This window comes from Aptenodytes patagonicus, chromosome 7, assembly GCF_965638725.1.
Source record: "Aptenodytes patagonicus chromosome 7, bAptPat1.pri.cur, whole genome shotgun sequence".
Taxonomy (NCBI): Eukaryota; Metazoa; Chordata; class Aves; order Sphenisciformes; family Spheniscidae; genus Aptenodytes; species Aptenodytes patagonicus.
Genome location: NC_134955.1, coordinates 1,446,324 through 1,474,231, shown reverse-complemented (window position 1 = coordinate 1,474,231; position 27,908 = coordinate 1,446,324). Strand labels below are relative to the sequence as shown.

The 27,908-nt window shown below is 46.5% G+C and overlaps 2 protein-coding genes and 1 long non-coding RNA gene across 4 annotated transcripts in view; 1 reads left to right on the top strand and 2 right to left on the bottom strand.

Annotated features, from left to right (window-relative positions):
- Positions 1-40: 40 nt before the first annotated feature.
- LOC143163030 (uncharacterized) lies at positions 41-11,813 on the top strand. Its single transcript, XR_012995828.1, has 4 exons — positions 41-293; positions 1,870-2,039; positions 2,974-3,091; positions 11,752-11,813. It is a non-coding gene; the product is annotated as an uncharacterized LOC143163030 (long non-coding RNA).
- Positions 7,697-15,978, bottom strand: TALDO1 (transaldolase 1). 2 transcript variants are annotated; one of them, XM_076343655.1, is made up of 9 exons: positions 15,800-15,866; positions 13,133-13,324; positions 12,182-12,305; positions 11,778-11,885; positions 10,921-11,052; positions 10,281-10,456; positions 9,916-10,113; positions 8,711-8,856; positions 7,697-8,026 (listed from the first exon to the last, which is right to left on the bottom strand). In XM_076343655.1, the coding sequence occupies exons 3-9, from the start codon at positions 12,238-12,240 to the stop codon at positions 7,994-7,996; spliced, it is 852 nt and encodes a 283-aa protein (XP_076199770.1). In that variant the 5' UTR covers positions 12,241-12,305; positions 13,133-13,324; positions 15,800-15,866; the 3' UTR covers positions 7,697-7,993. The 2 variants fall into 2 exon arrangements, with proteins under 2 accessions (XP_076199770.1, XP_076199769.1); XM_076343654.1 differs by lacking the exon at positions 13,133-13,324 and having other exon boundaries at positions 15,800-15,978.
- Positions 15,979-17,509: 1,531 nt separating this feature from the next.
- The window catches only part of EPS8L2 (EPS8 signaling adaptor L2), a 69,245-nt gene continuing 58,846 nt past the window's right edge, over positions 17,510-27,908 (bottom strand). Inside the window, exons 16-21 of the mRNA XM_076343653.1 lie at positions 26,977-27,088; positions 25,766-25,873; positions 24,133-24,274; positions 21,278-21,461; positions 20,243-20,375; positions 17,510-19,880 (exon numbers count right to left, since the gene is read on the bottom strand). Of these exons, the coding sequence (XP_076199768.1) occupies positions 19,809-19,880; positions 20,243-20,375; positions 21,278-21,461; positions 24,133-24,274; positions 25,766-25,873; positions 26,977-27,088 (751 nt within the window). The 3' untranslated portion in view covers positions 17,510-19,808. The remainder of the gene's footprint in view (positions 19,881-20,242; positions 20,376-21,277; positions 21,462-24,132; positions 24,275-25,765; positions 25,874-26,976; positions 27,089-27,908) is intronic.

Genomic DNA, 27,908 nt, shown 5'->3' with positions numbered 1-27,908 from the left:
GTTTTGCTCCTGAAGCATCATATGGATGGATCTCCTGCATCCAAGGCTTGGCTGTCAGGGTCACTGTTTGCCTTGGGAAATCCTCAGCTCTTAGTTCCACGGGATATGTCCCTTCCAAGCCCATCCCATCCTACGTCAGAACACAGCCTTCCTGAAGCAGAAGGAAGACAGAGCTGAAGCATGGGCTCGGCCTCTAGACGTCAGCTGGGAAATGATGAGAGTCTGAGCACCCTGCCTCAAAGAGGGTTAGCTTTCGCGATAACAGATGAAAAGGATTTTACTTGCCAACGAAGGTATGCAATACGGAAAACAAACAATAATGCAGTACAGATACAGCAAATTCATGAGCTATGTGAAATTAAATTTATGCAAAACATATGAACAGAGAATGAAAAGAGAAACAAAAGTAAAAAGGAGAACACTGGTGTTCTTTCAGACAATCGTTAGTGTTGATCTAAGGAGAAATTATCTAGGAGGACAAAACGTATCCGGTATGCCTCAGTTTCAAGACGGGTTTGGGTATCCTTGTGGGAAGCCTCTCCATGTACATTGGTTCAAGGAGAGAGAGGAATGGTTGTGCTGCCAAATCTCTATTCTATTATTTTCCAGTATAAAAGTAGTTAAATCAGTATAAAGTAATTGGGCAGAATCATATCATAAGGTAAAAATGATATTCCACGGCTCCTCAGAGCTCAGCAGTTTCTTCACACCTTTTGCCCTTGGACTGGCTGCTTTACTTTGCTTGTCCCTCAAACTTCCTGATCCTTTTACTTCCACATAAGCTACAGTAAAGCTAAGTTGATCTGGGCTGCCAGTGAATTAATAATTACTTGTATAGACTTAAACTACTAATCGTATCTAATCCTATTCTAACAGTTATCATATGCTATTTCCTATATTATCTATACTAAATATTATTTATAGGTTTATTCAGGCTGCATGGTAGATCTGAAACTGTGAGCCGTGTGCTTTGATTTTAATCCCCAGTGTCTCAAGCCATGCCGTTGGCTGGAGCAGTGATTTGTGGGGCTCAGCCTCATTGCAGAGCCCTGTTTGGTGTCAGGATGAGAGCAGGAGACCCCAAGCCTGGCCAGTTCCTGGCAAGGGACAGCCCTGACGTACTGCTGAAGTGTTGGGCATCTCTTCAGTACAAGGACTCTATTTTTTTATATGTCTGTGTGTCAGGAGCCCATACAACGAGGCTCTCGGCTCTTACCTTGCTGTGTACCTTAAGGAATGAATAATAAAATGTGCCACAGGGAGACTAGAGCTCAGCTCAGGATTATCTATCTTTTTTTTTTTTTAAATTAATTTGCTACAAATTGCACTTTTGCATTGAACACATTTTCCACAGCTTTGTCCTGAATATGACAAACTTTTTTTAGCTAAGAAGCAGCAAAATCACTGCAATTGGTTATTTCACATTTTCTCTTTGAAATATACCTAATATATATTTTTAAAGGCTGCACAAAAAGCCAGGAGACAAAATGTTGCATTTGACCCCAAATAAAAGGTATTTCAGCTTTTTACTTCCATTTATCCTGCTTCTTGTAAGTCCCAAATTTATTTGTTTCATGATTTGCATGTTTTGTGTGTAAGTTTTTTTCAATTGTGTGAGCAAACCAGAAATCGTTTACTTGCCAGCTGTATTCTGTGCTCCCAAGCTAAACTGTCTGCACAGTCTGTTAAACAAAGTTTGCTTTCTCTTGGGGGTTTGTTTTCTTAATATTTCTGCCACTTATTTCCCTGCCTGAGAATTACAATGAAAGTAGAAGTTCAAAATGTCCATTTAGATCACTTGCTGAGCTTTGAATACCGTCTGCTGTTGTTGGAGGCTCTAATATTTTAATGAATGCTTTTCTCTTGCAGGAATACTCGGGGACTCTGATATGTACCAAGGTCTGATGGCAGGTGCTACTTGCACAGAAACTTATGCGATCCTGCTGCGTAGGCAAGACCCACATGTACAGGGAGATACAGCACTGTTTACTCTTGGAATTTGGGAATGGAGGGTAGAAAGAACGTCCTTTTCCAGCCTGGTATGTTAGCAGACTCGTGGGCTGTGTTTGTACTCCCCCCGCAGTTGCAGGAGGCGTCCATGAACTCAGATGTGGGCTTGCCCGAGGGTGGCCTTCCCACCATTGCTGGCCCGTGTGTTATCGGCATGGTTGCTCAGCCAGTCCCCCCTCAAGTCAGGCCTGGCCCCGCTCGGCCCAACCCAGAGAAATTCCTGCTTTGTTTGAAGTGTGGGGTCTCTCTCCCTGACCGCCTCACAGGGCAAACTACAACCTTGCGTGTGCGTGCAGTTTGTAGCACTCTGCGGCCGTAACCTAGGCTCTGGTGCTTAGACTACAAGCACCTGGAGGAAGCATGCTGCACAAGTTTGCCCCATGAGGAAGGGGGTTGATGGCAGCCCTCTGTGCTGGCTCTTCTCCTGGCATGGGGCTGGGAAAGCCCAGGTGAACCCTGTCTTGTGGGGAGGGCCTGGTAACTGGGCTGAGGTGTAGAGCAGGTGGTAAAGGGAGACTTTCTGTCCCAAGGGGTTGGAAAGGTTTAGCCTTTGTGGCTGGGAAGGATTACTGGCTCTGGGTGCATTTAATAAAGTGCAAGGGCATTTTTAAATCACATTTTAAAGTGTATGTATTGGTTCTTTGGAATTTACACACATTTTATTTGCCCCTACTTGCTGAGTCCGAGCTTGTCCTTGTGACTGTGATAGCTAAAAACCTTTCTGGGAGGCAACAGACATCTCCTGCTCCCAATTTCTTAATCTGAGGATGTATGGAGATTTGGGAAGCCATTAGAAGGAGTTTGTAAGCGGGGCTCAGACAGGATCCTGGGAGAGATCTCTTCATCTCCTGAAGAGAGATGAAGTTGAGGAAGAGTTATGGGGTAAAGGTGCTCTGTGAGACTGGATAAACAGGTGTGTAGGCTGAAGGTTTATGTGGTTGTTGGGTTTTTGCTTCATTTCAGAATGGACGTGGACTTTGCGACTTAGCCACCTACATCAGTCACCTCAAAACATCTAGCCTGTGCTGAAGAGAAAAAGCCCTGGTGCCGAAATGGGAAACTGCAGCTGCTACCAGAGCAGGTAAGGGATCCTATGACAGTGAACATTTTAAGCATAACGTGTTCATCTCCTGCCCCCTCAACTCTTGAGGGGACCATGTGTGTATAGGTAAGCAGAGTAAGGTTTGACTGTTACTGAGGCACCTTTTCCTGCCTCCTCTTCCCCTTTCACTGCAGTATTTTATTCTCTCTTGGGCAACTTTTGGAGTGCTTTAGAGTTATGTTTGAACCCCACGGCATTACTGACCCTGGCCAGCTGTGTCCCAGCTATGTGAGGTGACAGATCCTGTGGCTCTGCTGGTGGTGTGAGGGTGCAGGGCACTTGCCTCATCCAGGAGGAAGAAGGGGTATTTCTTGCAGAGGCTCAAAGCCTCTGACTGCCCAGCTTCACAGCAGCAAACCCCCAAATTCTGTGTGCCTGAATTCCCCCCCTGCCATGGTGCAAGGCTGGTTGCTGACAGAGATGTGTGGTGGTATCAGCTCAGCAGGGCTTGGGACACATCATTCCAGAGCAGAAAGCTTTTACCGGGCTCCTCATTCCCCAAGTGACCAGCTTTCATCTGTCAGTATTTTAGGGCTGACTGGGAGATATTTTTAGAAAAATTGTTGGTTTCTTTCTGATTGAGAAAGCTTCAGAACAAAGAGGCTTTGGGGAAAGCAAAAGGGCGGAAATTTGTCAGACAGACCTCCCCTAGAAAAGACCGGTCCAGCACATTTGTCACTTTGAGCTACCAGTTCTCTGTGTGACAGTAAGGAGGTGGGTACCCTCTTCTAAGACTTTCCTGCATTCTCATCCTATGACAGTTCATCCCTGTCACTGGCAGGGTTTTTGTCCTAGTAATTATAAACCAAAATCCAGGATGTGTGAGACACGATATAAAATATGACATATATACATGATGGCATTTGCATTTCGAAGTCTATTGGTGTGTACTAGCAACCTACATAGCGGCTTTGATAAGCAATGGGTCCGTAATGCCTTATGCTTGGAGAAGTCTAAGGAGTCTCTGTTGGACTTGTCTTACAGTAAGAGGGAAGGGTGCAAAATAGGTTAAATTAAGAAGGGACCCACCTGGGTTGTCTCCTCATGGGAGGAGGACTCCAGGCTAAAAGAGGGTCCCAGGTATGAGAGGCGCATAGGGAATGTGCTTCCTAAGGGCAGCAGGATTATCCACAAAGACCAGGCACCTTCCAGACATTTCCTGAGCTATTTGGTAGCCACGGAGATCAAGGACACAGCTTTCAGATGGGAATGCCTTGATGCCGAGTGAAGTGCAGGATGGAGGGGTCTGGCAGGTGAGCTTATGTTGATGGCTGCAGTCCATGGACCAGAATAGCTGCTTCCTCCCCTCTGGGCTGTTTAAGGGCTCGGAGTCAGCCTTTGCACAGAGGTCTTTGGGCTCCGATTAGCGCAACTCACACAACCTCAGTGGGGAAGGGAGGCTGGCAGTTTGCCAGGCATGTGATATTGTTAAATTGTAAATGAGAAAGGATCCAGACAGCTGCGCTCCGCTCCGCATTGCAGATCAGCAGAAGAGTCAGAGAGCTGTCTCTGGTCATTGTCAAAAGGCAGGCTAAAGATTCACAGATAGTGGAGGTGGCTCAGTTAGCGGTCACGTCCATGCATCTTCATGGTGCTAGAGGAGAGTGCTAGGGAGGCAGCACTGTCAGCACCACCCAAACCCACTTAAAAACTGTAGGGCACTTGGTAGGACTGGGGAGAAGATAAGCAGCTCTGAGGTGAATGAATTTGGATCTTTTTATTATTTTTTTTCTTAAGAAAAGTAGTTTGCCAGAGGTGACTCCAAACATTGCAGTGTGACACTGCACCCGGACGCATGGGTCACGCTTGTCTATGTAAGGGGCCGGCGTCTTCAGGAGCTGGGTATCAGTCACTTGCTGACCCATGCTGTGATTCTGTGAGTGCGCAAAAAGCAAATTTGCTGGTAATGGGGGAAGAAAACATTTTTCAGGCAGTCTGAAAGAACGGCAGCAGTCCACTGGCAGAATGTGAGTCAGAGGGTAACCTTGGATTCCTTGGATCATTGTCTACTTCCTAGTTCTGTTTGAAAGGACTGCGTCTTCATAAACCTGTGGCTTCCCCACTGACTTTTCAGTGACAACTAACACTTCTGTTTCTGAAGAGTTATACACAAAATGGTAAAGACCTTTTGGGGAGTTTAAACTGATGCCACTTTGCTGATTTCAGTGGAGCCCTGACTGTATTCACCAGGTGTGGCTCAGCAGGTCTTCCTGAGGAGATCTAATGCAGAAGTCCTGTGAAATAGGAGAATATGTACTCTACAAGCAAAGTGGGAGGAAGGGGACTGGATTGCAAAGGATTTTTGGAGCAGGATTAATCCCTAGATAACCACCATCCATTTGGGCTGTAACTACCGGGTCGTGTTCCTAGGAGCCAGTCTTGGTCCAGATGAAATGAGTTGGTTTTGGCTGTGAGAGAAGAAGTTTCTATATCAAAGAACTATTGTCAAATCCAGCTACTTCTGGATTTGACCCTTTGTTAGTAGCAGCTGAAGCCTAGGACAGATGCGGAGAAGTGATTGTACATCAGATGCAGATGCACAGCTGAGCTGTTTCAAGAAACTGGCATGTAGCTCTCCATGTTCTGCAGAAGAGGTGTGTTGGTGCCCCAGGGCTAACTGACAGCACTGCATTGCCTTGGGATTATATTTTTTTTAATGCCAAATAGGTACAAATCTTGGGAGAATGACTCAGCTAAAGTAATCAACGAAAAGATTCCTGTTGATACCAGTGGGCTGGTAAATGTGAAGTTCAGACAGACGGTCCTTCTGTGTTGCATCTAGAGTGAAGCTAGTATGAAGACTGACCAGCTGGGGTCAGTGCTAACTCAGGTAGCTTGGCTTCATGCAGGTTCTCTGCAGTATAATTGTGCCTGAACCCTTCCACCTGTAAGAATGCAGTAGTGGTCTAAAATACCTCCTAATTCCTTTGCTAAGAAGTCAGGCATTAGGACATGTGTGCCTTGTTGTAAGACAAGCTGTGGCAGGCTGAGAATCATCCAGCTATCTAGGTGGAGTTACAGCCTGTAGAGAGGCTTATCACCTGTCAGTGAACATGAGGAAGAAAGATCTGTTTTTCAGGGAGACCAGCAACAACTGCACAGACCTCTATACAGCAGTTTTGTATTTGCCACTTCTACAGCCCCAGATCTTCCTCTTCAGAACATGGGAAATACTTGAGCTCTTCATCAGTGACACTGTGTTTAAAGTTCACAGTTTGCTAGATTAAGTAGGCTTGTTGCTGTGGGGAAATATTTTTGTCTGGCTGAGGATCCCCATTCTACCCTGCCATCTGTTGATTATTGCAGTAGCAGTTTTTAAAAAACCCGTTGAAGTGCCCACTCATGAGTTGTGTTACCTTTCAGAAGTCACCTCTGATTGCTCTGGCTTGCCATGGGTCTCACTGGTCTATCATCTCTGCAGTTGTCAGTCTCACAATGGTGCTGTGCAGCTTTATTAAAGCTATCCCAGGGAAGTGTAATTCTGGACTGGCTGAAAGCCGCATTCTCTTGCCTTAGGAAGTCATAACTTCATACTTTTGTACTTGTTAACAGCTGGAGCCAAACTTGCCTGGTTTGGAAATTGTGGTCTGCTAAGAAGCTAGACCTCTCCTCATCTCATAGTCTGGAACAGAAAACAGACGTTGAGAAAGCTAGATCCAAAGCAGAGAGCCTACAGACTTTTCTTGGTGCCTCTGCTGTACTTGAAGTTCATTTCCCTTTTCAGCAGGATACAAATACTCTGTTAACAGTTTTTAATGACTATAGTGATCTAAATCACAGTGCATGCTTGGACTTGCAGTCGTAGGTCAGATGGCTGTGTGGCACAGTGTAGGGACGTGGGGGCAGGGTAAAGCTTTTAATGCTAGCTTGCCCTTTGAAATGAAGGGAAAAAGGTTGCCTCCCTCCAGACAGCTTGCTTTCTACTGTGGCCTGCTTCTCACTGTTACCTACGCCTGTAGAGCAGAGGGGTCTAGATCAGTCCCCTGAGGTGGCTTCATCTCCCTCTGATAGACTGGCACTATTCCCAACGCTGTGTGGGGCAGGTCCAGGGCAAGGCTGGGAGCGCAGCACCACATAGACATGTCTGATATGGTTCTGTTATCAGACTGGCATCTGGTTTGCGAGCACATGGCTGGCTGTCACTGTGGCCTTTAGTAACATCAGGGGTAGCTGTAGCTTATGCTTGTATTGTAATTGCAGTGGCATTTCAGCTTCAATCAATTTCATGTTCTTGCTGTTACCTTGGGCTCTTAGGCAAGTGGTAAACAAAATTGGTATTTGACAACATTCCTAAAAATTGCTTATGATACAGGTTTCCCCCCCCCCGGTTAAAAAGCCTTGAAATACTAATTATGATGGTGTTCACCACGTTTGCCAACCAGTAAGTCAGTACTGCTGCCACCTCGTCTGCAGAAAGAGGACAGGAAGGGACTGGAGCCTAGCTGGTTTAGTACGTTTGTGTCTCATAAGAGTACTTGTGGGTTTTGTACCAAGGAGGGCTTTTGAAACCTGTGTCTTCTCTTTAGTCACAGTGAGACAGCATGAAAGACAAAACAAAACTGCTTTCTTAATGTGTTAGAAATGTAGACTTAATTAGGAATTTAATATAAAAATTAAAAAAAAATAAAATACTGTCAGATGTCCCCCGCAGCAGTGAAGTGAACACATTACAAAGAAAGTCTGTGTTAATTAGCATGTATTGACAAAAGTGCCACAACAATTTATAATTGTTTGTCCCTTTGTAAATTGATAAAAAAAGCATGATACAGAAATCTATCCATACATAGCATAAGACTTTTACAGGTAAGACATTTGTACATCCATTTAACCTCAGGTGATCCACTCATTCAGCCTTGACCACTCAGGAGAATTCCGATTTTTCTACTTTCCATTTTCAGCACTGAACATTCGCTCCTAGAAAGAGAGCAGTAAACATACAGCAGCTGAGTAAGAGTTTTGGATGTGGACTGTGCTTTAGCAAAGCAGGCTTAAGTCGCTGCTAAGTAGTTGTCCAGTCAGCAAGAACAAATGCCTAGATCAGGTACACTTGGTGTGCATTCCCCCCGCCCCCCAAACACACAGTTCAGTTAATCCCATTTGAAAGACTCTCCATAAACTGACAGAAAAAACTTTCACATGGCTTGGCTACACTCAGCTATCTCTTCTTGGTGCCTCCTAGTGCCAAGTTACAGGCATGACTTATTTCCAGCTCACTGAAGATTATTTACGTGTCTTGTACCACTGCTAACAGATAAGGAGTTTAGAATTAGACCTGAGAGACTTTTCACTTCGACAGTACTGTTATCTTGATTAGCTGCCAGTCTAAACACTGCCTTGGGCCTCAAACAGCAGGTGTGGCTGTATACATCTGGCATGAACTCTTTCTTGAGATGCAGTGAAGTTTACCAAGTTCACTTAATTTAGGTGGCCAGTTTGCTAGCTGCCTGTCCTACATAACATGTACCACCTGTATAAAAACCTGATCGGACTTGCTTACAGGTTCCTAATCCTTAGCCATACCACAAGGAACTGTAGGTTAGCTGCAGTACTTGGGAGGAACGTGAGAGGTGGCAGGATGCAGCATGATATAACATCTACCTTTAACATCCTCTCCAGTTTAACTGCATCTGCAGCAAATTTTCTGATCCCATCAGATAATTTCTCCACAGCCATTTGGTCTTCGTTATGGTGCCAGCGGAATGCCTTCTCATCCAGGTGAATCTTTTCAAGCTCACATGCCTGAGCTGTGCAAGGGGAATGGAAAGAGAGACAAATCATATTATCAGATTATTATCAAATACCACAGGCTTCCTAAAACAGTCTCAAGATTCTGACCATCTCCAGCTGTTGAAAAATTTCAAACACCAGTTTCAACAGGACTTGCTACATGAGCACACTTTGGGCTGCAGGACTGAAAATGCTCCAGATCTGGCTTTGGAGGGGTGGGGAAGTCATCTAGATAATCAGTTTCTCTTAAAATACAATGTTTACATGTATGCCATTATCTTGTGTCTGCTTCTGAATGGTACGGTACTTTCAGGCCTATTATAAAGAATTATGCAACAGTCCTACGCAGTGAGACATTCTAAGCAAATACGCTGAACAATTAGGTCTTTGATTATTTGGCAAGTACGTTAACAAAAGCTCAATTGATAACATGCCTACAAGGCAGCTAGCACCCTGTAAGCAGCAACCCATGACTACAGCTGTGCACAAATCTCATCTTCTAAGTTGTAAAGTAGCATTTTAATGAGGCTACAGAAAAGGAATAGTAGTGCAATGGGAACATATATTCAAAAGCATCGTGGCACAGTATCACTAGATGAAATCACTTAGTCTTGCATACGATTAATTTCTAGAGCTTCTGGAGGGAAAAGGCATCTCTTGGCATGTCTAGAGCTAACTGCATCGCTGATGCAATATTAACATAAGATTAAACCAGGTTTGGCATCTTTGCTAATATTCAGTAAAATTTCATCCCAAGCATATGAGGTATAAAGTTCCTTCTGCTCTCCCTGTCCTCTCAGGAGAGGGTACACAGTGTTTAAGCACACTCACAACCCATCGTCATTCCAGTTAGCGTACTCAGTGGGGCCCAAGACCCGAAAAAAATTGACTGTGTGTCAGCAACTGTAGCAGTACTGTTGTAATCAGGCTACAGTATTTCCATTAGAGAGGGGTCAATATCTATCCTTAAAGCAGAATGGAAGCAAACACCGCAGGGCTGAGTGGAACCACGTACTCTTAACATTCAGGAAGAAAGGGAGACTGAGCAAGCCCGCGTTACATAGGTGTGGACTTACCCTCCTTTACACTCAGTGTGGGAGTTAACTTGACATACTCTTTGCTGAGCTCTCCCAAAAGCTTGGGTGAAATAGTGAGATAGTCACAGCCTGTAAGCGCTTTTATTTCTCCTGTATTTCGAAATGAAGCACCCATCACGATAGTTTTGTAGCCAAACTTTTTGTAGTAGTTATAGATCTTAGTGACACTCTTCACTCCTAAAAAGGAGAAATCAGCAATTTTCAGAATAATTTATTTGAAGTACAAATGATTTAGAACATGCTCAAAACCAACATTTTTTTCATTAAGAGGGTTTATACAAGTAAACTGCAGTTTGAATGAGTAGCTACTGTATTTTTAGTAATACGTTAAAAGGAAAGCTCACCTGGATCCTCTGAAGGCTCGTAGGTTTTCTTATCTCCATTTGCAACATACCAATCCAGGATACGTCCTACGAATGGGGAAATCAGAGTAACTCCAGCTTCAGCACAGGCAACTGCCTGAGCAAAGGAGAACAGCAGGGTCATGTTGCAGTGAATCCCATACTCTGCTTCCAGAACCCTGCAGACACAGGCTGGCTTAAAACAGCAGCTTGCTCACCTACTGAATTTACATTTTAGTAACAAGCTAGTAGGTTAAACGACTGAATGTCTTGAGTTAAATTAGGAACGTGGTACAGTTTATAAGCTTTAAAGTTTTAAGCTAACAGCAGATGTTTTGCACTGCCAGACTCTGCTTTATTTAATGCTGTTCCTTGAACCAAATGCAGACAACTTAGCCTGATATTTCAGGAAACTCTGTTTACAAGTGGCCTGGCCCTTGTATGAACAAACTTTTCCTGTTGCAACAGAAAGCTGTAGCAGAGCACCTTGCTTGCTAGCTGTAGCCCTAGCAACAGATTTCCTGGTGCAGTGCTTTCAGAACAATTCTTTATTTTAACTGCAGAATGCGTTTGTCAGTCAGGTGCCTGTGAACAGGCAGAAGCATGCTATGAGACTCAGCGTACCAGGTACAGAAGTACTTACTTGCCAGCCTGGATTCCTTCCCATGTTGAAGAGAGCTTTATGAGAATACGATCTTTACCAATTCCTGCTTCCTTATAAAGGTCAATGAGGCGCCTGGCCCTTTGAATCATTCCTTCCTTATCAAAGGACAACCTTTGAAACAAGAGCAGGACTGCTTAAAACTGACTTTTTTTTTTTTTTTTAAAGGCTCTTCCTCCCCAAACCCCATTGAAAAACGTTGTCCATTTTATCAGCATTTATATGCCAATAGCAGGTTTTTGTTCTCAGAGATACTTCCTAGATTGTGAGCCCATCAAGTAGGTGTAGGACAGCACCGCTACTCTAATAGAGTAGTAATAATTAGAGTAGCAAGCGGATCCTCTACTATTTAGAGGATCCAGAGCTCAAGGTAGCTTTCCTTGAGAAAGTTATAGACTAAAGTTTTCCTCAAGTTTTTCGTAACGAATGCAGAAGCTGAGCATTAGAAGTGAATTGGCAATGAGCAGGTTAACAGACAAATCCTATGCACGTCTTGAAATAAACTGTTAAAACAGATCTTGGTAAATTGAGAAGACATTATCACACAAACGAGAATGAGCAAAACTACTGGAAGCATGAGGTTTCCCTTGCTTAAGGAACAACAAGAAGATTACAAAAATCCAAACTCAGTATTACTTGTTTTCATAGTTTTGTCACCAAGTTATAGTCAAGCAAACTAAGTAAAATCCATTCTCTAATTAAACAAATATTAACAATATAAACTCTTGCCAGCCTTATAACAGTGAGCTGTCTAGTCAAGAACATCTTTCTCCAACTCACATCATGTCTCTTTTTGTATGTACAAATATCCAGGGTAACCCAGAGGAAAAAGAGCCAACCTTGCATCTACTTCTGTGGACACGCGGCCAGGTATCCTCTTCAATATTTCAGCTCCAAATAATACAAAAAGTTTGTCACAAGCATTTTTGATCTGCTCCTCTTCTGACCTGAAAACCACAAAGAGCAAAATCATTTCTAGGGGGGGGAAAAAGTGCATTCACACCTTGCCATGGATTTGAAGGTCAAATTTCACAGCCCATTTAACATTAAATTCCAGAGTTCAAATAGCCTCTTCTGCTCTGCTCCATGTTTGTGTTCTGCCCTCTGTGTTCCACCAGCAGTATTAGCCTCTGGATACTATTTCCTATAATGCTGTCAACTCAAGAGTGCCTTCCTGAGCAGTCCTAGAAGGCCATGCATCTTAAATATAGATCTACTGAGATAAAAACCCCTCTTTACTTACCCACCAAGTTTTTTTCCATAGGCAACAGCATCATCCACAAGTTCCTGGTAAGCTGGCATCTGAGCAGCAGCTAGTATCAGAGATGGGTTTGTGGTGGCATCTAGGGGCTTGTACTCATCAATTGCTAGGGAAATAAAAATAGCCTGTTTAAAACAATCAGCAGGCCTGAGCAATTAGAAGGATTTTGCTCAAATACCTGAGAATGTAAAACACTTTCGGCTGTAGGACAGTAGCGTTCGCGATAGAGCAGACTAGTGCACAACGATGTTTAAATACCCCTGCCTGAAAGCTGGCTTGTGCCAGAACTACCAGAACAAGGTTAACAAAGCTACAGTAATAAGACACAGCAAACTTCACTCACTACTGTAGATGCTGCCCAAAAGAAATAAACTTGTAGAAGTGACAGATGAAGAGAAGTGGTACTAATTTTCAGCTCCTCACATCTGTCCATATCATATTCACCAGCATAGCTGAGTTCCAGGCATCACAGGGGGAAAGTAAAGACAGGGGGATCTTTCTACCCTTCTAGCAGTTAGGCTTTTGGGTTTTTGTTTTGTCTACGACCAGAACAGGAGAAAAACTCATCTGTTGGAAAAGTTGCTAGAGCCTTACTGCATTTTAAAACTTTTTCAAACAGTTGCATACCAGTTCTTAGTATCTGTTCTTGCAATTTCCTTGTACTACCAGGCTTCCTTCCTTGTAGAAGATACTTGAACCTTTGGCTTACCTAAAGCCCCGGACTACACCTATTTCAGGTGATACCAGTTGTTTACCAGAGTAGGCTGTGACCATGCATGTGCATTGTCTGGCCCTAATCAGAGCTGAGCTGCCTGGCATGCAGAGCCTGACTCAGCAAACAGGGGAGAGCCTCTGCAGGCCCTTCAGCAATTTCTGCTTACAAGCTCCCTTGTTAACACAGCTAAATGTCAAAAACAACAAAATATTTATTACCAGCTCATTTTCCTCAGCGTTGTTGCACAGGGATGAAAACCCAAGTTAGAGAGCGCAACTTTATTTTTTCAGTCATAGAAGAAAATAAGTATTGTTTTTCCATAGCTCCCTCCTAGGCAATGATCATGATCCTGGAGCAAGTCCACTCCATACAAACGGGTCCTTCAAAACACACTTCAATTCACATGGATACTGCTTAAAATAAAGTAAGATGAAACTCAGTTCTGAAGCATACACACAGTTTTAGAGAAGTCTGTTTTGACAGCGCTTATTACTCCTCTCCAGCCTTGCAGCACTTGAAGACTCTTACGGGTCTCCGGCAACATGCGTAAATTAATCTCGTTAAGTCTGTCACCCAGTTTTCCTCACCCAGTCTTCCTTTAGGTCTGTCAGAAACCAGTTAGCAGCCTGAGTTTTAGGTGTGCAGGACAAGCTTTCAGTGGGGGGCGGTCCGTGACCGTTGTGCCACCTTTCCTCATTGTGAGCACAAAGGAAGCTGGGCAAAAGAGTAAGTGTATTCCGGTCCGGCTTAGTTAAAAAGCAAAACTAGTGCAGCTACTGGAGAAGCTGCCACCGCTTACTGCAGGTGCGGTGTAGGAAAGGATGCCGGTCTGAATGGTCCTGCACCGTACTGAGACGTTTATCTATAAACAAAACTGGGAACTGGTGTTGGCAACAACTGCACCTTAACCAGCATCAGCGTTTAACCTGAACAGGGAGGGAGTCAGATGTTGACTGTAGCCTTGTCTGGACTGTAAGGATTGACAGGTGACAACAGGCAGCCAGAGATCAACTGTAAAACTCTTTCAAGGAGCTTGTTAAAACTTTCCGGTGGACAGCGCTCGGCCTCCTTACAGCCACCCGTACACAAGGGGTGTGCTGTGTGTGTGGCCCCCCTCGGCCATCACAAGGGGTTTGGTTTTTTTTTTTCCTTCCCATTATGCTTTTTTGAAACCAGGGTAGACAGTGTAATGTTTTGAATTCATGCAATTTCAGCACATGCTGGGCTTTAGCCAGGTTTGTCACTACTCAAAGGTACACAAATCTGACAAGGCTGAAGTTACCTAGTCACTTAGCGTTTCCAACTCTCTCGATGCAACGCTTGGTAAAGCTGCATCCAATGCTCCGTACCTCTCATGGTATGGTGGTTGTCCGGCAGGTCAGATGGACTCTTGAAGTAACAGTTTCTCCCTAATGTTTCATGCAGCCTGACACTTGGAGTCAGGCAATCTGAAGCGCTGAACAGATACACGTTACCTAGAGTCAGTGCAAGTACGTAAATACACGCAGACGGCGTCACGGGGCACATGTCTGAGCTGTTGCTACCCCTGCGCGCTCTTAAATGTACTAATATAAGGCATTTGACGGCTGCCGTTTAGGATTGTTTATTCATCACCTATAGGATTAGGCAGGCAGCAGGCAGATGACCACAGGCTTCAGTGACGGCAGAACAGGATTCAAGAAGCATTGCTCTGCGCAACCCAGAGACGTTCAGGGGAGGGATTTTTCAGATCCGATGTACCAGGAAAGTTGCGTGCCCGCGCAGGCAGTGACAGCTTGGGAACAAGTGGCTTTACAATCGAACGCCACCTCCCTTCCTTGGAAAGGAGAGCGCTTGCTCGTTCTCATGAGATAAGGAAAACAAAAGCACTCTTGCATTATTTTCTTTGCTTCACAACTGCTTTGCTTCTGCCATTTGGGGGGAAAAAAAAAACCCCAAACCTGCCACAACAAAACCAAAAAACAAATCTACACTGGTTATTGGAAAAACCCAACTTTGTTAGCCCCGCAGAGCTTATCTTGTCGAGTCTGGCACTTCCTAGTAACAGCACGTGGGTTTGCACCCACTCCAGGTCAAACTGGGGGGGAAAAAGAAAAGTCATCGGAGGGTCCGACGAGTGGAACTGGATCGAACCCCCAGGCTGGCGGCTGCGAAGGCCTGGGTTCAGAGGGGGCGTACAGCAGAAGGAGGCGCAGTAACCGGCAGACTGAGCTGGCAGGGCGCTGGGTCTCGCTTGGGGCTCGGTGGAGCGAGAGCCGCTGGGGCTGCAGCCGCCGCGGGGGCGTTACCCGCGGCACCAGCACAGCGGCGGTTAAAACGCACGGGCGGCCCCTCAGACCCCAGCCGGGAGGACACCGGGCGGCTCGACGCCTCCCGCCGGGACAGACCTCACGGGGGCCGGGACTCCGCAGCCCGGGCAGCGGATCCCGGGGAAGCCATCGGCGCCACGCAGCAGCGCCTCTTCCAGCCGGAGACCTCCGGGCTGCCCTTCGCGGAAGACCGTGCCGCAGCTGGGAGCCCGGCCTCGCGTACGGGCAGCCGCCGGGCAGGGGCACCGCGCTGGGGCTCCGGCTCCGGGGAGGGTGGCCCTTCCCGCGCCCGCCCGCTGCCTGCGGCGGAGCCTCCCGAGAGCGGCCGCGGCCCCCGCCCCGCGTTAGGTAACGGCGCCTTTCCCAACGCCGGCCTTGCGCAACGCGCCGCTATCGGCACCGAGAGGCCGCGGCCCTGCCGCCTCCCGGGCGCACGGCGACCCCCCCCCCCCGCCACCGCCAGGGTGGTTCGGTCCCCCTCGGGCGCTCGGCCATTCGGCCGGGCGCGCCCACCCTCCACGGAGCTGGGGGGGGGGGGAAGGGAGCGCGGTGATGGGCCCTCTCGCCGCCTCTCACCGTTGAAGTCCCCGGTGTCGGCCACCACGGTGGTGTGGTGCTTGAGCTGGTCCAGCATCGACTCCATCTTTTGCCGCTTCACGGGGGACACCGACATAATCCGCGGGGCGGGGGGGGGAGCTCGCGCCGCCTATAAGGAACCCTGCGTGCCCGGAGGGGAGCCGGCCTGCGCGCGCGCACCCGCCGCTCGCTCGCTCCCGACACCCGCCGCCCGCGGGGAGGAGCGCGCCGCCCGCCCGCCGCCAATCCCATCCCAGGAGGGAGGCGGCCAGCCAATTAGGAGCGCGGGGGCAAGAGGGACGCGGCCGGGAGGAGCCGGGGCAGGGCGGGGGGAGGAAGAAAGTTTCTGATTGGGTGGTTTGGCGGCTTGTGAGGGTCGGGGGAGGGAGTCGGTCACCTCGGCGACGGGGGATGCGGCTGCCCCTGCCCGCCATTGCCCCGAGCGGGGTGAGGGCAGCGCGGCGCCCCGGGGAGCCGCTGTCCCGGAGGGCCGGGGGCGAGGGGGCCCTCCTGTCCCTAGGAGCCCCCGCTGGGCCTCCTCGCGGCCGGGCATGGCGCCCGAGCCGCCCCTCAGGCATCCGTCCCTCTTGGGCCCGCGGGGCCCCTCCGGGACAGGGCTCCGCCGGTGACATAAGATGGCGGCTGGGCGCGGTTGAGGCGTTCGCCCCGTTTAGCAGCCTTGAGGAAGGACTCGCAGCCGTGCCAGGCCTGCGTTAACCCGTTGCAGGAGCCGAGCGGTGGGTTTCCTCCCTCGCTGTCGTGGCAAGGCTCAACACGGCTTGTCAGCTGGGGCCCCAGCCTGCGCTGCCGTGCCAGAGGGAGCCCCCCCTAACCCAGCAAGGCACGCGTTCTTGGGCATCTACGGCTGTTCGTTCGCCTAAACTTCATTTAGGCTCTAGAGAAGGCGATCCCGTTAACGTGGTTGTGCTTCTGAAATAGGGAATGGGACTTGGCTGGAAGTGGTGTAGAATCTGCCACTTGGCCTTTAAACAGAGGCTCTTCAGATCATGCTGTTCCCCTCATTTTGTCTTGTATTGTTTCAACTGTGGAAGCTGCCACAGTAATTTCCCTTCCTGATATACAAGAATATGCTTTTGTACAACTTCTCATGTTTTGTCCAACCCAAGGAGAAGGTAATGGAAAGAGGCGTTAGGTTTAAGTCCTGTTTGAATTCCGTGACTATGTAGGAAACGTGTTCTCATTGTCTCCAGAGTTCTTTGTCAAGGCATAAGAGAGCCTCCCTTGTACATCCCTTCCCTTCTCTTTGTTCTCGGCCCTGCGTTAGCTGGCATTGACCAGGGTTGGGCGTTTTTAGCCTGCCAGTGCAAAGCGTTGTCTTGGACAGTATCCGTGTGTGTAAATGCTGGTGTGTTGTCTCAGTTGCATGTACCAGAGGCAAGAGAAATTTGTTCTTCAAGATGACGAGAAAGGGGATGTTTTGGATTCAGCTGGTAGCTTTCCCAGCATTTGATTGCTATCGTATGTGGGATTTTTACCTAGCCCTGTTTTTAGATGTGAATGATTATCAAGGCCCTAACTTCCTTCCTTTTGAATGGCAGTCCCCCAGAAACAGAAGGAAACGTGTGGTTTCGGGTACTCTGCTGTGTATCTTAGACTCACAGTGACAAGTCATTATGAAAAGCCGGCCCTTAACAACTGTTGTGACCTGTTGCTTTAGTTTATATCCAAGTGAAAAAGACAGAGGTGGAGTTATAACTTAACTATTTTAATAAATCTTATACAGTGCATGGTTATATCATTTTATCCTTCGTTCAATTACATTAATGTACAGTACATTATAGCATTATCTGCAGGCAGTACAAATATAACAGATGCACAGCTCAGTCATATGGAAATTTTAAAAAGTGACTTCTGCAATAAGGTCTACTGATATATTTATTTTATGAAATGCTCCCGTGGCTCCTGGCTTTACAGAACTGTGGTGTACACTTCTATTATAATCCCAAGTAACTACAATTCTGTGTGATTTGTTTTCCTTTATACCCAAAGACAAGAATGGTGTCGTATTTCCTAGCTCACCATTTGTTTTCATTTTCATTTTAGAAATGATTTAGCCTCCTGTGCTTGTAACACCAATGGTTTGCCAGTGTTCACACCTGCTTCGCATCTCCACCCTAATCCAGAGCCAGGGCTTCTCAGGAGGATTGTCCTCTTCATCCCTCCCTGACAAGGTGAGTGCCCTTTGCAAATTCCAGCCGCTGTGGCAAGCCAGCAGGGTTGTAACTAAAAACACGATCATCCTCTGTAAGTTCCCTGCCTGCACCCTAATTCTGCTGGTGCTAACAACGTCCTATTTCAACATTAAGAAACTATATCATCCATTAGAAACATTTTTGGAAGAACAAAGCCAAAGTTGAGAGGTGCATCAGTAGTCTCAGATTTAGACACGTGTTCCCCAGCCACTGCTTTACAGCTGTACAGCTTTTTTCCATTAAATGTGCAAGGACAGGCCCAAATTGTGCAAAGACTTAGGCACCTTCTTAACCTTTTAAGCAGGTGCGGCCATTCACAGCACATAAAGGAAAGCACATGCATAAGTCTTTGTGGAGCCTGGGCCTGAATTCCTATTCAACCAAAGTTAAGGTGTGTGAATGAGAGAGAAAGACAAAGTCTTCCCGGTCTGCGAGCAGTTCCTGTAGATGTGTTTGCTGTACTGCATTCCTATCAAGTTGGTCTGTAAGTAAAATATAGCTATAAATACAGTGTGTGCCAAACTTGCTGTGGACAGGAAATCTACTATATGCTTGCTTGAGCTTTTAAAACTTTGAGCAAATTATTGATGCATAATCACTTAATTACATCTCTAGGGAAAGGGATTTTTTCCTCATCCCTTTTTATAGATTGTAAGAATGAGGGGGTATTTCACTAGATAGATATATACATATGCACATGACGTTATTAAGAAAAACAGGAAGTGAAGAACAACAGCCTCTACTAAATTAGATTATTATTTTTTTTCTTGTGGCCATTTATTCTGTGTTAAAACAGCCTTTCCAAGTGTGCTTTTGTTTCTTAGATATTTAGGAAGCATTTCAGATTACTCTTCACAATGAAAATGTGAAGGTGGGGACGAGTGATGAACACCCTGGGAAGGGCTTTGGATGTGACTGGGTTGGGAGCAAATGGTCGGGCTTATCGTCTCCTTGTTTGAAGCCTGGCTTGGGCAATACTGCAACTTTCCGATCAGCGCCAAGGTGAAGGGCTGCACAGCTGCCCTGAGCCCCAGCTTCTGCGTAAGCAGGGATGATCAGGCTGAGCTCACCTATTTGCAGATCCAAATCACTTCAGTTGTCACTCGGATCCTGCTCGTAATTACGCAATGAAAGCCCATTTCCACTGTTCAAAGACAGCACTAACTGGTACATGTATTTAAGGAAGCAGCCAGTCTTAGGTAATGTGTGTTGCAATTCTAGCCTTGTCCAACGAGGGGGCATGGGGGGACAGAAAAAGGACAGTGAACTGTCGCAGGGCCTTTGCTAGTGGGCTGCAGGGGTATCTGCCACAAAGAAGGAAATGAAAAGTGGGAGAAAAGACTTACTTCTGTGGTCCAGACTCTAAACATTCAGGCTGGCTTGTTCTGTGCTGCGTGCCATGCCCTCTGTTCCCAAGCCATGCCGGCGAGGGGGGTGGGAGCAGGTACTGCCCTCTGAGAAAAGCTTTGCAGGGTCTTTTTTGCTTGAATCCAGCCATTGTCGTACATTCAGACACGTGTGAATTCTGATCTGCTCTGATCGCATGCACATAAAATTTCAGTATAAAATATGTAGTTATAAAAAAAAGAATACTTCATGCAATGTTAAAACACCTTTCCCAGTGGGACATGGTCTTACTGTCTACCCTTATCAACAGTGTTCAAGAAATTGTCACTTTGATGGCAATTACACTGCTAAGTGGAGCATTGCTGTCTCTTGTCTGGACTGGGGATCATTGCTTTCATTCCCTTTTTCTGCACTACTATGACTAATAGCTGAAATAAAGCAGATAGATTTTAATAAGCAGAATCAATCCTTTCCTGGCGACGCTTCATGATTTCTTGGAGCTCTGACTCCCCTCTGCTCTTCTAGAATGGAAACAAAACAGGAAGTTTGAATTTTAACTTCAAGCTGTAGCTGAATTATAATATTTAACTAATGCTGTAAGAGTAGAGCTAGTTTCAAAGGGATGAGTGATACCGGTAAGAAGGCAGATTCATTAGTGGAGATAGGGTGATCTGCCTTACAGATTTGGGGCCTTTTTGCTTAAAAGACTTCTCAGCGTTTTTAGGTGGTGTGTTTTTTTGGTTGTGTGGGTTTTGGTTGGGGGGGGTTTTTTGCCCCCTTTTTTTTTTTAAATTGTGTTTCTTAAAATGTCTGTTTAATGGGATCTCTGACACTGCTGGTACAGGCACCCATTCAGGTGGGAGCTGTCCAGAAAGCTACTTACCTCCAGTTGGTTCTTCTCCACTGTGATTTTACTGTATACTCTGTTTCCCTCATCACCACACACTTTCTTCAACTCCTCTCTGTTGAGGGAGAAGAGCTGAGCTCCAGTAAGGATGCCAAGGTGTTCCACTGTCCTGGGAAGACACAAAGCGAGGAGATGATAATTGTGCTACACGTGGCCTCTGGCCAAAGGTGAGGAGTCAGAGATAAAAGGGCTAGGAGCAGCTGGCTGCAGCCCCTGCAGCAGGACCGTATCACACACAAGGCCCTGGGGCTGTGCCAAGGTGGCAGCTGTTGGGTAACCCACGCTCTTGGCGGGGATGACAGCAAGCCATGAGGGGCGGGTGAAGCCAGTGACACCTTGGCATCCAGTGTGTACCCAGCCCCACGGGTATTGCAGTGATTTCACTCCAGTTGCATCGCATTTGGGGAGCAATCCTGGAGCTCCTCTTAGCTCATTGTGCAGAGTGGGAGTTGTAACTCGTAACCCTTAACCACATGCAGCTTTTTGATCCTTCCCTGGTGGCTGGGAAGATTTGCTAGCCCCGGCTGAGGGTCTGGCTCTTCCTCAGAGATACTTTACAACAGCTTCTCCAGAGACAGGCAGTCATCTGGAATTTGCATTTCAGGCCATGGGTTTAGTTAGTTAATTAGTTATTTTTCTCTAAGTTCAGCCCTCTGAACTGGCTAACTGGGGCCAGACAAGCACCAGCAGTAGGACGTTGTGCAGCGTTTGCCTGCGAGTTGTGTGAATAAGCAAGACCATTCCTTTATTTGCAGCTACTCATTAGGTCTTTTGCTGCACTGTAAGATGAGGTTTATTTGATAGTGTATAAGAAAGAAAGGGAGTAAGTTTGGGCTCTGAATGTACGGGTTATATAGCCTGGATTTAATATGATTGAAATCTAATTTGCAACACAGGCTCTAAAAGTAAATATAAGTGACTTGTAATCCAGCTGAAATGTTGCAAGCTGCCTCCCCCACTCCTTTTTAAATGAAGGACCAGCACTTCATGTGGTGGTAAAGCAGATCTTACTCTTTGCTGAATGACTTTGCCTCCAGCCAAGCTTTGACTTCTTCAGCGCTGGATTCGAAGGTGAGGGGCACAAAAACTTCCTGAGGCTTTTCCACTTTGAAATTCCTCTGGGGGGGCTGAATTTTGTTGTTTGTGATCTTCTTTAGCAACTCATCATTCAGCTCATCCATTTGATGAATAAGTTCTGGGGAAACAAGGCACAAGGTAGAGAGTAGGGAATGAAAATCCTATTAAATTAATGTGTTTGCGGGTGAAATGTAAGGAAGATCAAAATGTGGCTCAGCATTTTTATTAACTCTGTAAATACACCAAAGGAAAGTGCTTACTTCTGTATTTTAGTTTTAAAGAACAAGCTTAAGTGCTTTTGGAGCAATCGGTTGAGCAACGACGTTTTGACCTTCAAACTTCGGTCAGGAACAAATGTGAATGGGAGACCACCACAGTTTTGGAGGCTGGCAGACTGCTGGAGCAGACTGTGGGAATCTCCCCTTTCCTCCCAAGCCAACACTCTCAACTTCCTTCAGCTTTTGAAACCTCACTTGCTCTTTGGGAGAAACCTAGATTTCTGCAGTTCTTCTCCAGAATGATGGAGAGGAGGAATCACAAAATAACAGCCACATGCTCATCGTCCACACAGTGATCACTGAATCTAAAAAGCTGCTTAAGGGTTTCTTGCAGCATGACTGTCCCCAGGACAAGGGCACGGTTTGGTACAAGCACTGCACGTCTGAGATTTTGGCCTCATTGCTTCAGCAGCATCCATTAGGCTAATTGGAGAGTCTTGGAACAACTGCTGCTGTTCCTGGGAGAAGGGAAATCTCTGGTTCTGATGTTGACCAGCATTGATATAGCTGTATAATTTCTAGAGAAAAGTGTACTCTCTGTCATGGTATATACCAGCAGACTCTGAGCTGTCTCATTTAATAAGCACATATTCCCCAGTCCATGTTTAACTGAGTAGGGATTGGTCTGGTGTGAAAAAGGAGAGCTCACATCTGCAGAGGCACTTGGTTTTAGCCAGCAGGAGCAAAACTGCCCATCAATCTGCCTGGAAAATTCTTGTTCAGAAGCACTTATTGCGGGGAAAAGTGTCTCATATTTGGGCAAAATAATAGGAGAACATTTTGATAAGAACACATTCATTTTGTGTGACTGGTGTCTGTAGCAGGTGCTGGTAAGGACCTATATTTTCACCTATTTTATATACAAATTTATATTGGGATCGATCTTGTTTCTCATGTTGCTAACCTATCCTGTTCATCACACCTCATTCAAAGGACATAAAGCCCTGCAACACTGACTAGCAGAAGTTTGCTCAAGGGTGGTGTAAAACCTGATCTGGCAGTGTCTTCGCTTCCACCGGTGCTGTCAAGTGGTGACAACGGACAGGGTCCCTTTTCCCTGATGTCTGGTGTTGCTGTCGTGTTTTTGCTTTAGTTTGTCATCTTCCTGGTTTTGAGTTACTTAGTTCCCTTTGGGCTATTGAAATAAGGAAATTGCCCTGCAAACTTAGCAGCAGGGAGCGGAAAAAACCCAGACCACATGAGACAGCAGAGGTCAGGGAGGCCTGACTATCTGTTTCTGAGAACAAGGTTCCCATTTTTCTGTGCCTCTGTGTTGCCATTTATTTTCTTCCCATTGCCCTTTCGCTGTCACCTGATGTGGAAGGCCAATTGTGTGAATACCTACAATTAGAGTCTTGTTTTTGAGCTGTAGCCCTGCTCCTTCCACTTTTCAGTCCTCTCTGCTACTTCTAATAAGTAATTCGCTGAGCCAAGTCCTCAGAGCTCCAGCTTTTGCTGTGCAGCTAAATAGAAGTGGCAGGAAGCATGAACTGGGAGTGAGCAGCACACTCACAAAACTCCAGTGACACATCATCCAGTATCACTTTTTCCATGAAGCTCCTGAAGACTGTGGAGAATAACTCAGTGTTATTAATAGATACGTGTCCGCGATGCTTGTATTATGGGCCTTTCCGTCGTCCCAAAAGGGCTCCTGCTTCCAGGAGTCTACGGTAGCTGAACAGGGGATGAACCCCGGTTTTGGCCTTCGGGAGACAGCTTGCCACAGGTGTATGCAGGGTGTGGTAAGGGGGTGAGATGAGCAGGGCTCCTAGTCTTTCTCATGTTCTGTGACCCCGCATAGCACACGCAGGGTGAGGGAGTGATGCGAATCTCGTATTTGGCAGATCTGCTGGCTGGGGTTTCTCTGAAACCACTTGAAGGAACAGGCCAGGTGGGCACTGCACGTGTGGCAGGAGACAAGAGCAAAGGAAGCGAGAGAAAGGGATTGACCTGGATGTGGGTGGTTGCTTAGACACACTTAAACCTGCTGGCGGGGATAGGAAACTCTCTCCTTGGGAGGAGGAAGAAGGTCAAGCTGGAAGGAGGATTAAGGTGATGCTAAATGACCTTTTTGCCCTGCTTGTCCCAGGCTGCCTGAAAGCCCGTGATGTGAGCCAGCGAGCTCCTCAGAGCTGCTCTGTTGGCTGTTGTACTGCCCGGAACCTCCTCTGTACATCTCCTCCAAAACCACTGAACCACTGCTGGTCTATTGCTTATCACTAAAAGGTTCAGTCACTCCTTGTGCAGAGCCTTATGAGAGGGAACACACACTTGGGTAGGTCTGGTGACATGCAGACAGCAACCAAAAATAGTGGACAGACCATTATGGTGAAAGTAAGGAAAGAAAGAAAACCACCGGGACAGAGAGCAAGCAAAAGCATGTGCTCACAGAAACTTTTCAATTAAGTCCTGAAATGCAAAGCCGCGGTGCCAAGCTCTCTGGCTGCCTGAGGCTGCTACATGTGGTGTAAAAGGTGCCCGGACGCTGGGAGCACGGTGTGGGACACATACGTTCTTTGGCATCCTGGGGAGAGTTGCGCGATAACATTTCACTTCCCCATTTATCCCCAGCGTAGCTGGCAGGTAGCTTGTGAGTTGGGCTGGAAGGTCCATAGCCCCTGGGGCTCAGGTCTCCTTTGTACCTCTGGTTAGACTAGGTGATAAGAAAGGAAAAAAAAATGTGTAAGAATATTTTTTTGCCATTTTTCATGTTCTTAAACTTTTTGCCTCCCACCCTCGATAGCAAATTGAGGGACAAATTGCCATGTTCTCCCTGTGCTGATCTGGGGCCGCTCAGCTGAGGTTGATGTGACCTCAGGTGGAGCTGCATGGAAGAAGCTAATTTCTGGGGTCTCATGGGAACAAACAGAACCTAAGCCAAAGGTCGAAGACTGCGTGAAGGCATTTACACCCCTGGAAAACATGTCACACTCATCACACGGAGAGGAGTGGTGTTTTATGCTTGCTTACTACTGTGGTGGATGACTGCTCTCACATGCGTGACTCGGCCCTTTAGCCTTTTGCTATGCAGAAATTACTGCTCGTAGGACTTCCTTGGAGATGGAGAGCAAGGGAAGCAAAAGGATTTTTATATGAAGAGAAAACAAACAGAAATCCCATTTGAAGCTAAAGCATCACTGCTCTAGGAACTTGGTGTTAAGTGGGACCACTGCCAAGTGCCCGGAGCGGTCTGGGAAGAGTTTTTTGACATTTTGATTAAACTTACAGGGCTTTTATCCAGAGGCCTGCTGGGGCACCTTATGCTTTGCCCAAGCTGTGAAATACCAAAGTGGGGAAGCAATTCCATGCTTCCTTAGGGCATTTAGAGCTCTCCAGCTCCACGTTTTTGCAATGCAAGGTGCTTGAGAGCAATATTCACTTAATACTCACTTAGATGGTATTTCCATCTGCCTCCACTCCAGTAACTTGTTCCTGCTGCTGAACTGAACTGGATGAGGGAACTGTCTGTCTTTAATTTAACCCCCAACAAAAATCTCAGCATTTTGGTGGCAAAGTTTGCTTTTATGGCAGCGTTTCATCCTGTTCACAGCACAGCCCTGAAAGCAGCAGGGCTTCACAACAGAGGAGGTGGTAAACCAAAGGCTGAGAAGTACGTGGGGTTGCGGGGGGGAGGCACTGGCAAAAGGTAGAACTCTTTCAAGCCTCCGTAGCCAGCAGCTGTTTGGTGACACCTCAACATGAGACCTTTTCTGTTGGGATGACAAGTCATGGTGCTAGGCTTGGGGTGGGTGTCCCTTCGAGCTAGGGTCTCACTTTGTAGCAGGCTGCTGCCTATAGCACAGGACTCAGCCTTCGCCTGTCCCATAACCCTGCCTGCCAGGCACTGTTGGCAGCAGGCAATGTGCTTGGCGTCTCGGAGCAGGAGGAAAGCATGAGGCTGCCGCGTGGATGGGAAGGATAGGCCTCGCTTGGAGAGGGGGAAGGTAAACCGTGGCAAAATGTGAGAGTTTTGTCATAGGAGACTCAGGAATCTCCAGGATCCTGGTTCATCTACTTGTGAGGGTTCATGCCAACTTGTGCACAGCATCCTAAGAAATCCAGGGAGGTCTAATTACAAGATTATTCTCAAAGGCTGATTATGCCCTGCAGCCAGCTACCAGTTAAATATCACCTGACTACAGACCTGTTCGAGCTCTTCCAGTTTCACCACATCCAGGATGTTATAAGGGACGTAACCAGCCTGCCCGCTCCGGTTGAGCAACTTCCACCACTGCTTATTATCTTCCAACACCTGACATAGGGGAAAAAATAAATTTGCTAGTGAGAACATCAGATTTCTGGCATACATAAACGGTGTATAGTGGAAATAAACCACGCAGTAATGTGAAGTTGTTAGAATAACATCATTGAGTCCAGGAGCTGGCAAACAGATCTACTGCACTCATTTGCAATTCAGGACTGAAGCCCTTTCCGAAAAGCATCAGAACTTATCCTAATGACGAACAGGAGAGCATCTCTGGGGGAAAGCAGATCTGGGGTGCTGAAGAACTCATAGTTCCTACTTAATCTGCCTCTTTCTCCATCTCCTTCCTCCCCCCCCCCCAGTGATTGAGTTTGTGTTGTCTTTTTGCATTAAAAAAAAAAAATCAAGAGTGACTCCTGCCAAAGATTGCCAGAGTGTTATCATATCACTTGATCATGTGTCACATCGTAACACATAACATAATCACATCATAACCATGATGTGGCAAGGAGATTGCCCGTTGCTGAGATATCTCCTATTGCACCTGCCCCCCTGCTCCTTTCAGCAGGCTTGTTTTTACTGTGATTTTTTAAATTATTTTTTTTAAAGTAATCTTCCCAGAATGGATGAGCTTTGCTGGCAAGACCCACACACGTTTCTCATTCTAGCTACGTTTTGAACAGAGCTTTGAGTTTTGAACAGAAGTCTTTTTCTCAAGTCATAGATCTGGTACAGTTAGCATGTAGACCAAGTCATGTCCTACATTCCCCAGTTGCCAACAGTGTTGCGGTAAGAGAAAGGTTATGAAAAAGGGTGTTTTCATAGAAAATAATTCCTTTGGGGTGGGGGAGTGGTAATAACGAACACAGGCCCAGCAAGTGGGTGAGCAGTGTACTACAGTGACTTGTTTTCCTTCCTCCTCATTGCTAATTAAGATGTGACTGATGAGTTTCAGCTGAGCAAACGGCCCAATGCATCCAGTCAGCCTGCTCCAGCTCAGACATAAAGCTTTAGATTTGAGCAAAGCTTCATGTCACTGCTCAGGAAACACCAAGCAAAAATGAGCTGGCACTTGCCAGTATCTTGAGATATCTCTTCTGTTCCTGGAAAGGGGAGGAGGGCATATCTTTTTGCTGAGCATGTTCACTTACCTCCAGGATTTCATCCTTAAGCACTGAGAGTTCATTGGCATTTCGCGCAGTGAAATCGTAGCGGATTTTGGCATATCTTTTCGGCAGAGCCATTCCCTGTGCCTCAAAATTCCTGCAGGAGGAAAAAAATGGAGTTTTAATGGCAGCCCATCTAATAACTAGGGCAATATAGGTTCACTGGCAAAAGAGGAGTGGTGAAGACTGTGTGCCAGTGCAGGTAGAGAGACAATTGTGTTTGTGTTGGGGGGGCAGTGCCTCTTTGCTACTCTATTTTGAGGAAGATTTTCACTCCTCGTTTTAGTGAAATACCCTGCGTTTGGGGGGAAAAAAGCTGTAGGGCTGTTTGGTTAGTGGCCTTATTGGGGGACCGTGAGGCTGCTGCTTTCAGGGTGGAAGAAAAGACTTCTTCCCCTGTCAGTTGCTGCTTTGCTGCAGCAAGGACTGGGGAGACTGACAAAGCACAAACAAAATGCTCTGATTGCACCTCCTGTGAAAAATAAGTGTGAAACCCTCATGTCCTGCTTAGTGGAAACAACTGCCCCATAATATGCCAGAGCAGGGGAGAAGCAGACACTAGGGCTGGGAGGCAGGATATTGAAAACGAGTGTAGGTAGAACTGACTGGAAATCTGTGTTTTTTTCATCAGGTGATGAATGCTGAGCTACTGAAACAGAATTCTGCGGGTTCCCAGGAAAAGTGAGTTTGAATGTTCCTATTCTAAGATGCGTTTGGGGGGAAAAGGATGTGTTTAAGTATTTTGCTTGGGCATTTCTGACATGAGAATATACAGCTTTCAATGTTGAACTGACTTTTCATTTGGAGAGAGAGACAAAATAAATATAGTAGATTGTAAAAAAAGGGAAAACGGTGGAAAAAGTGCAATGAAAGATTTCCTTTGACCCAAGCTGAAATGGTTTATTTTTTCATAGTTT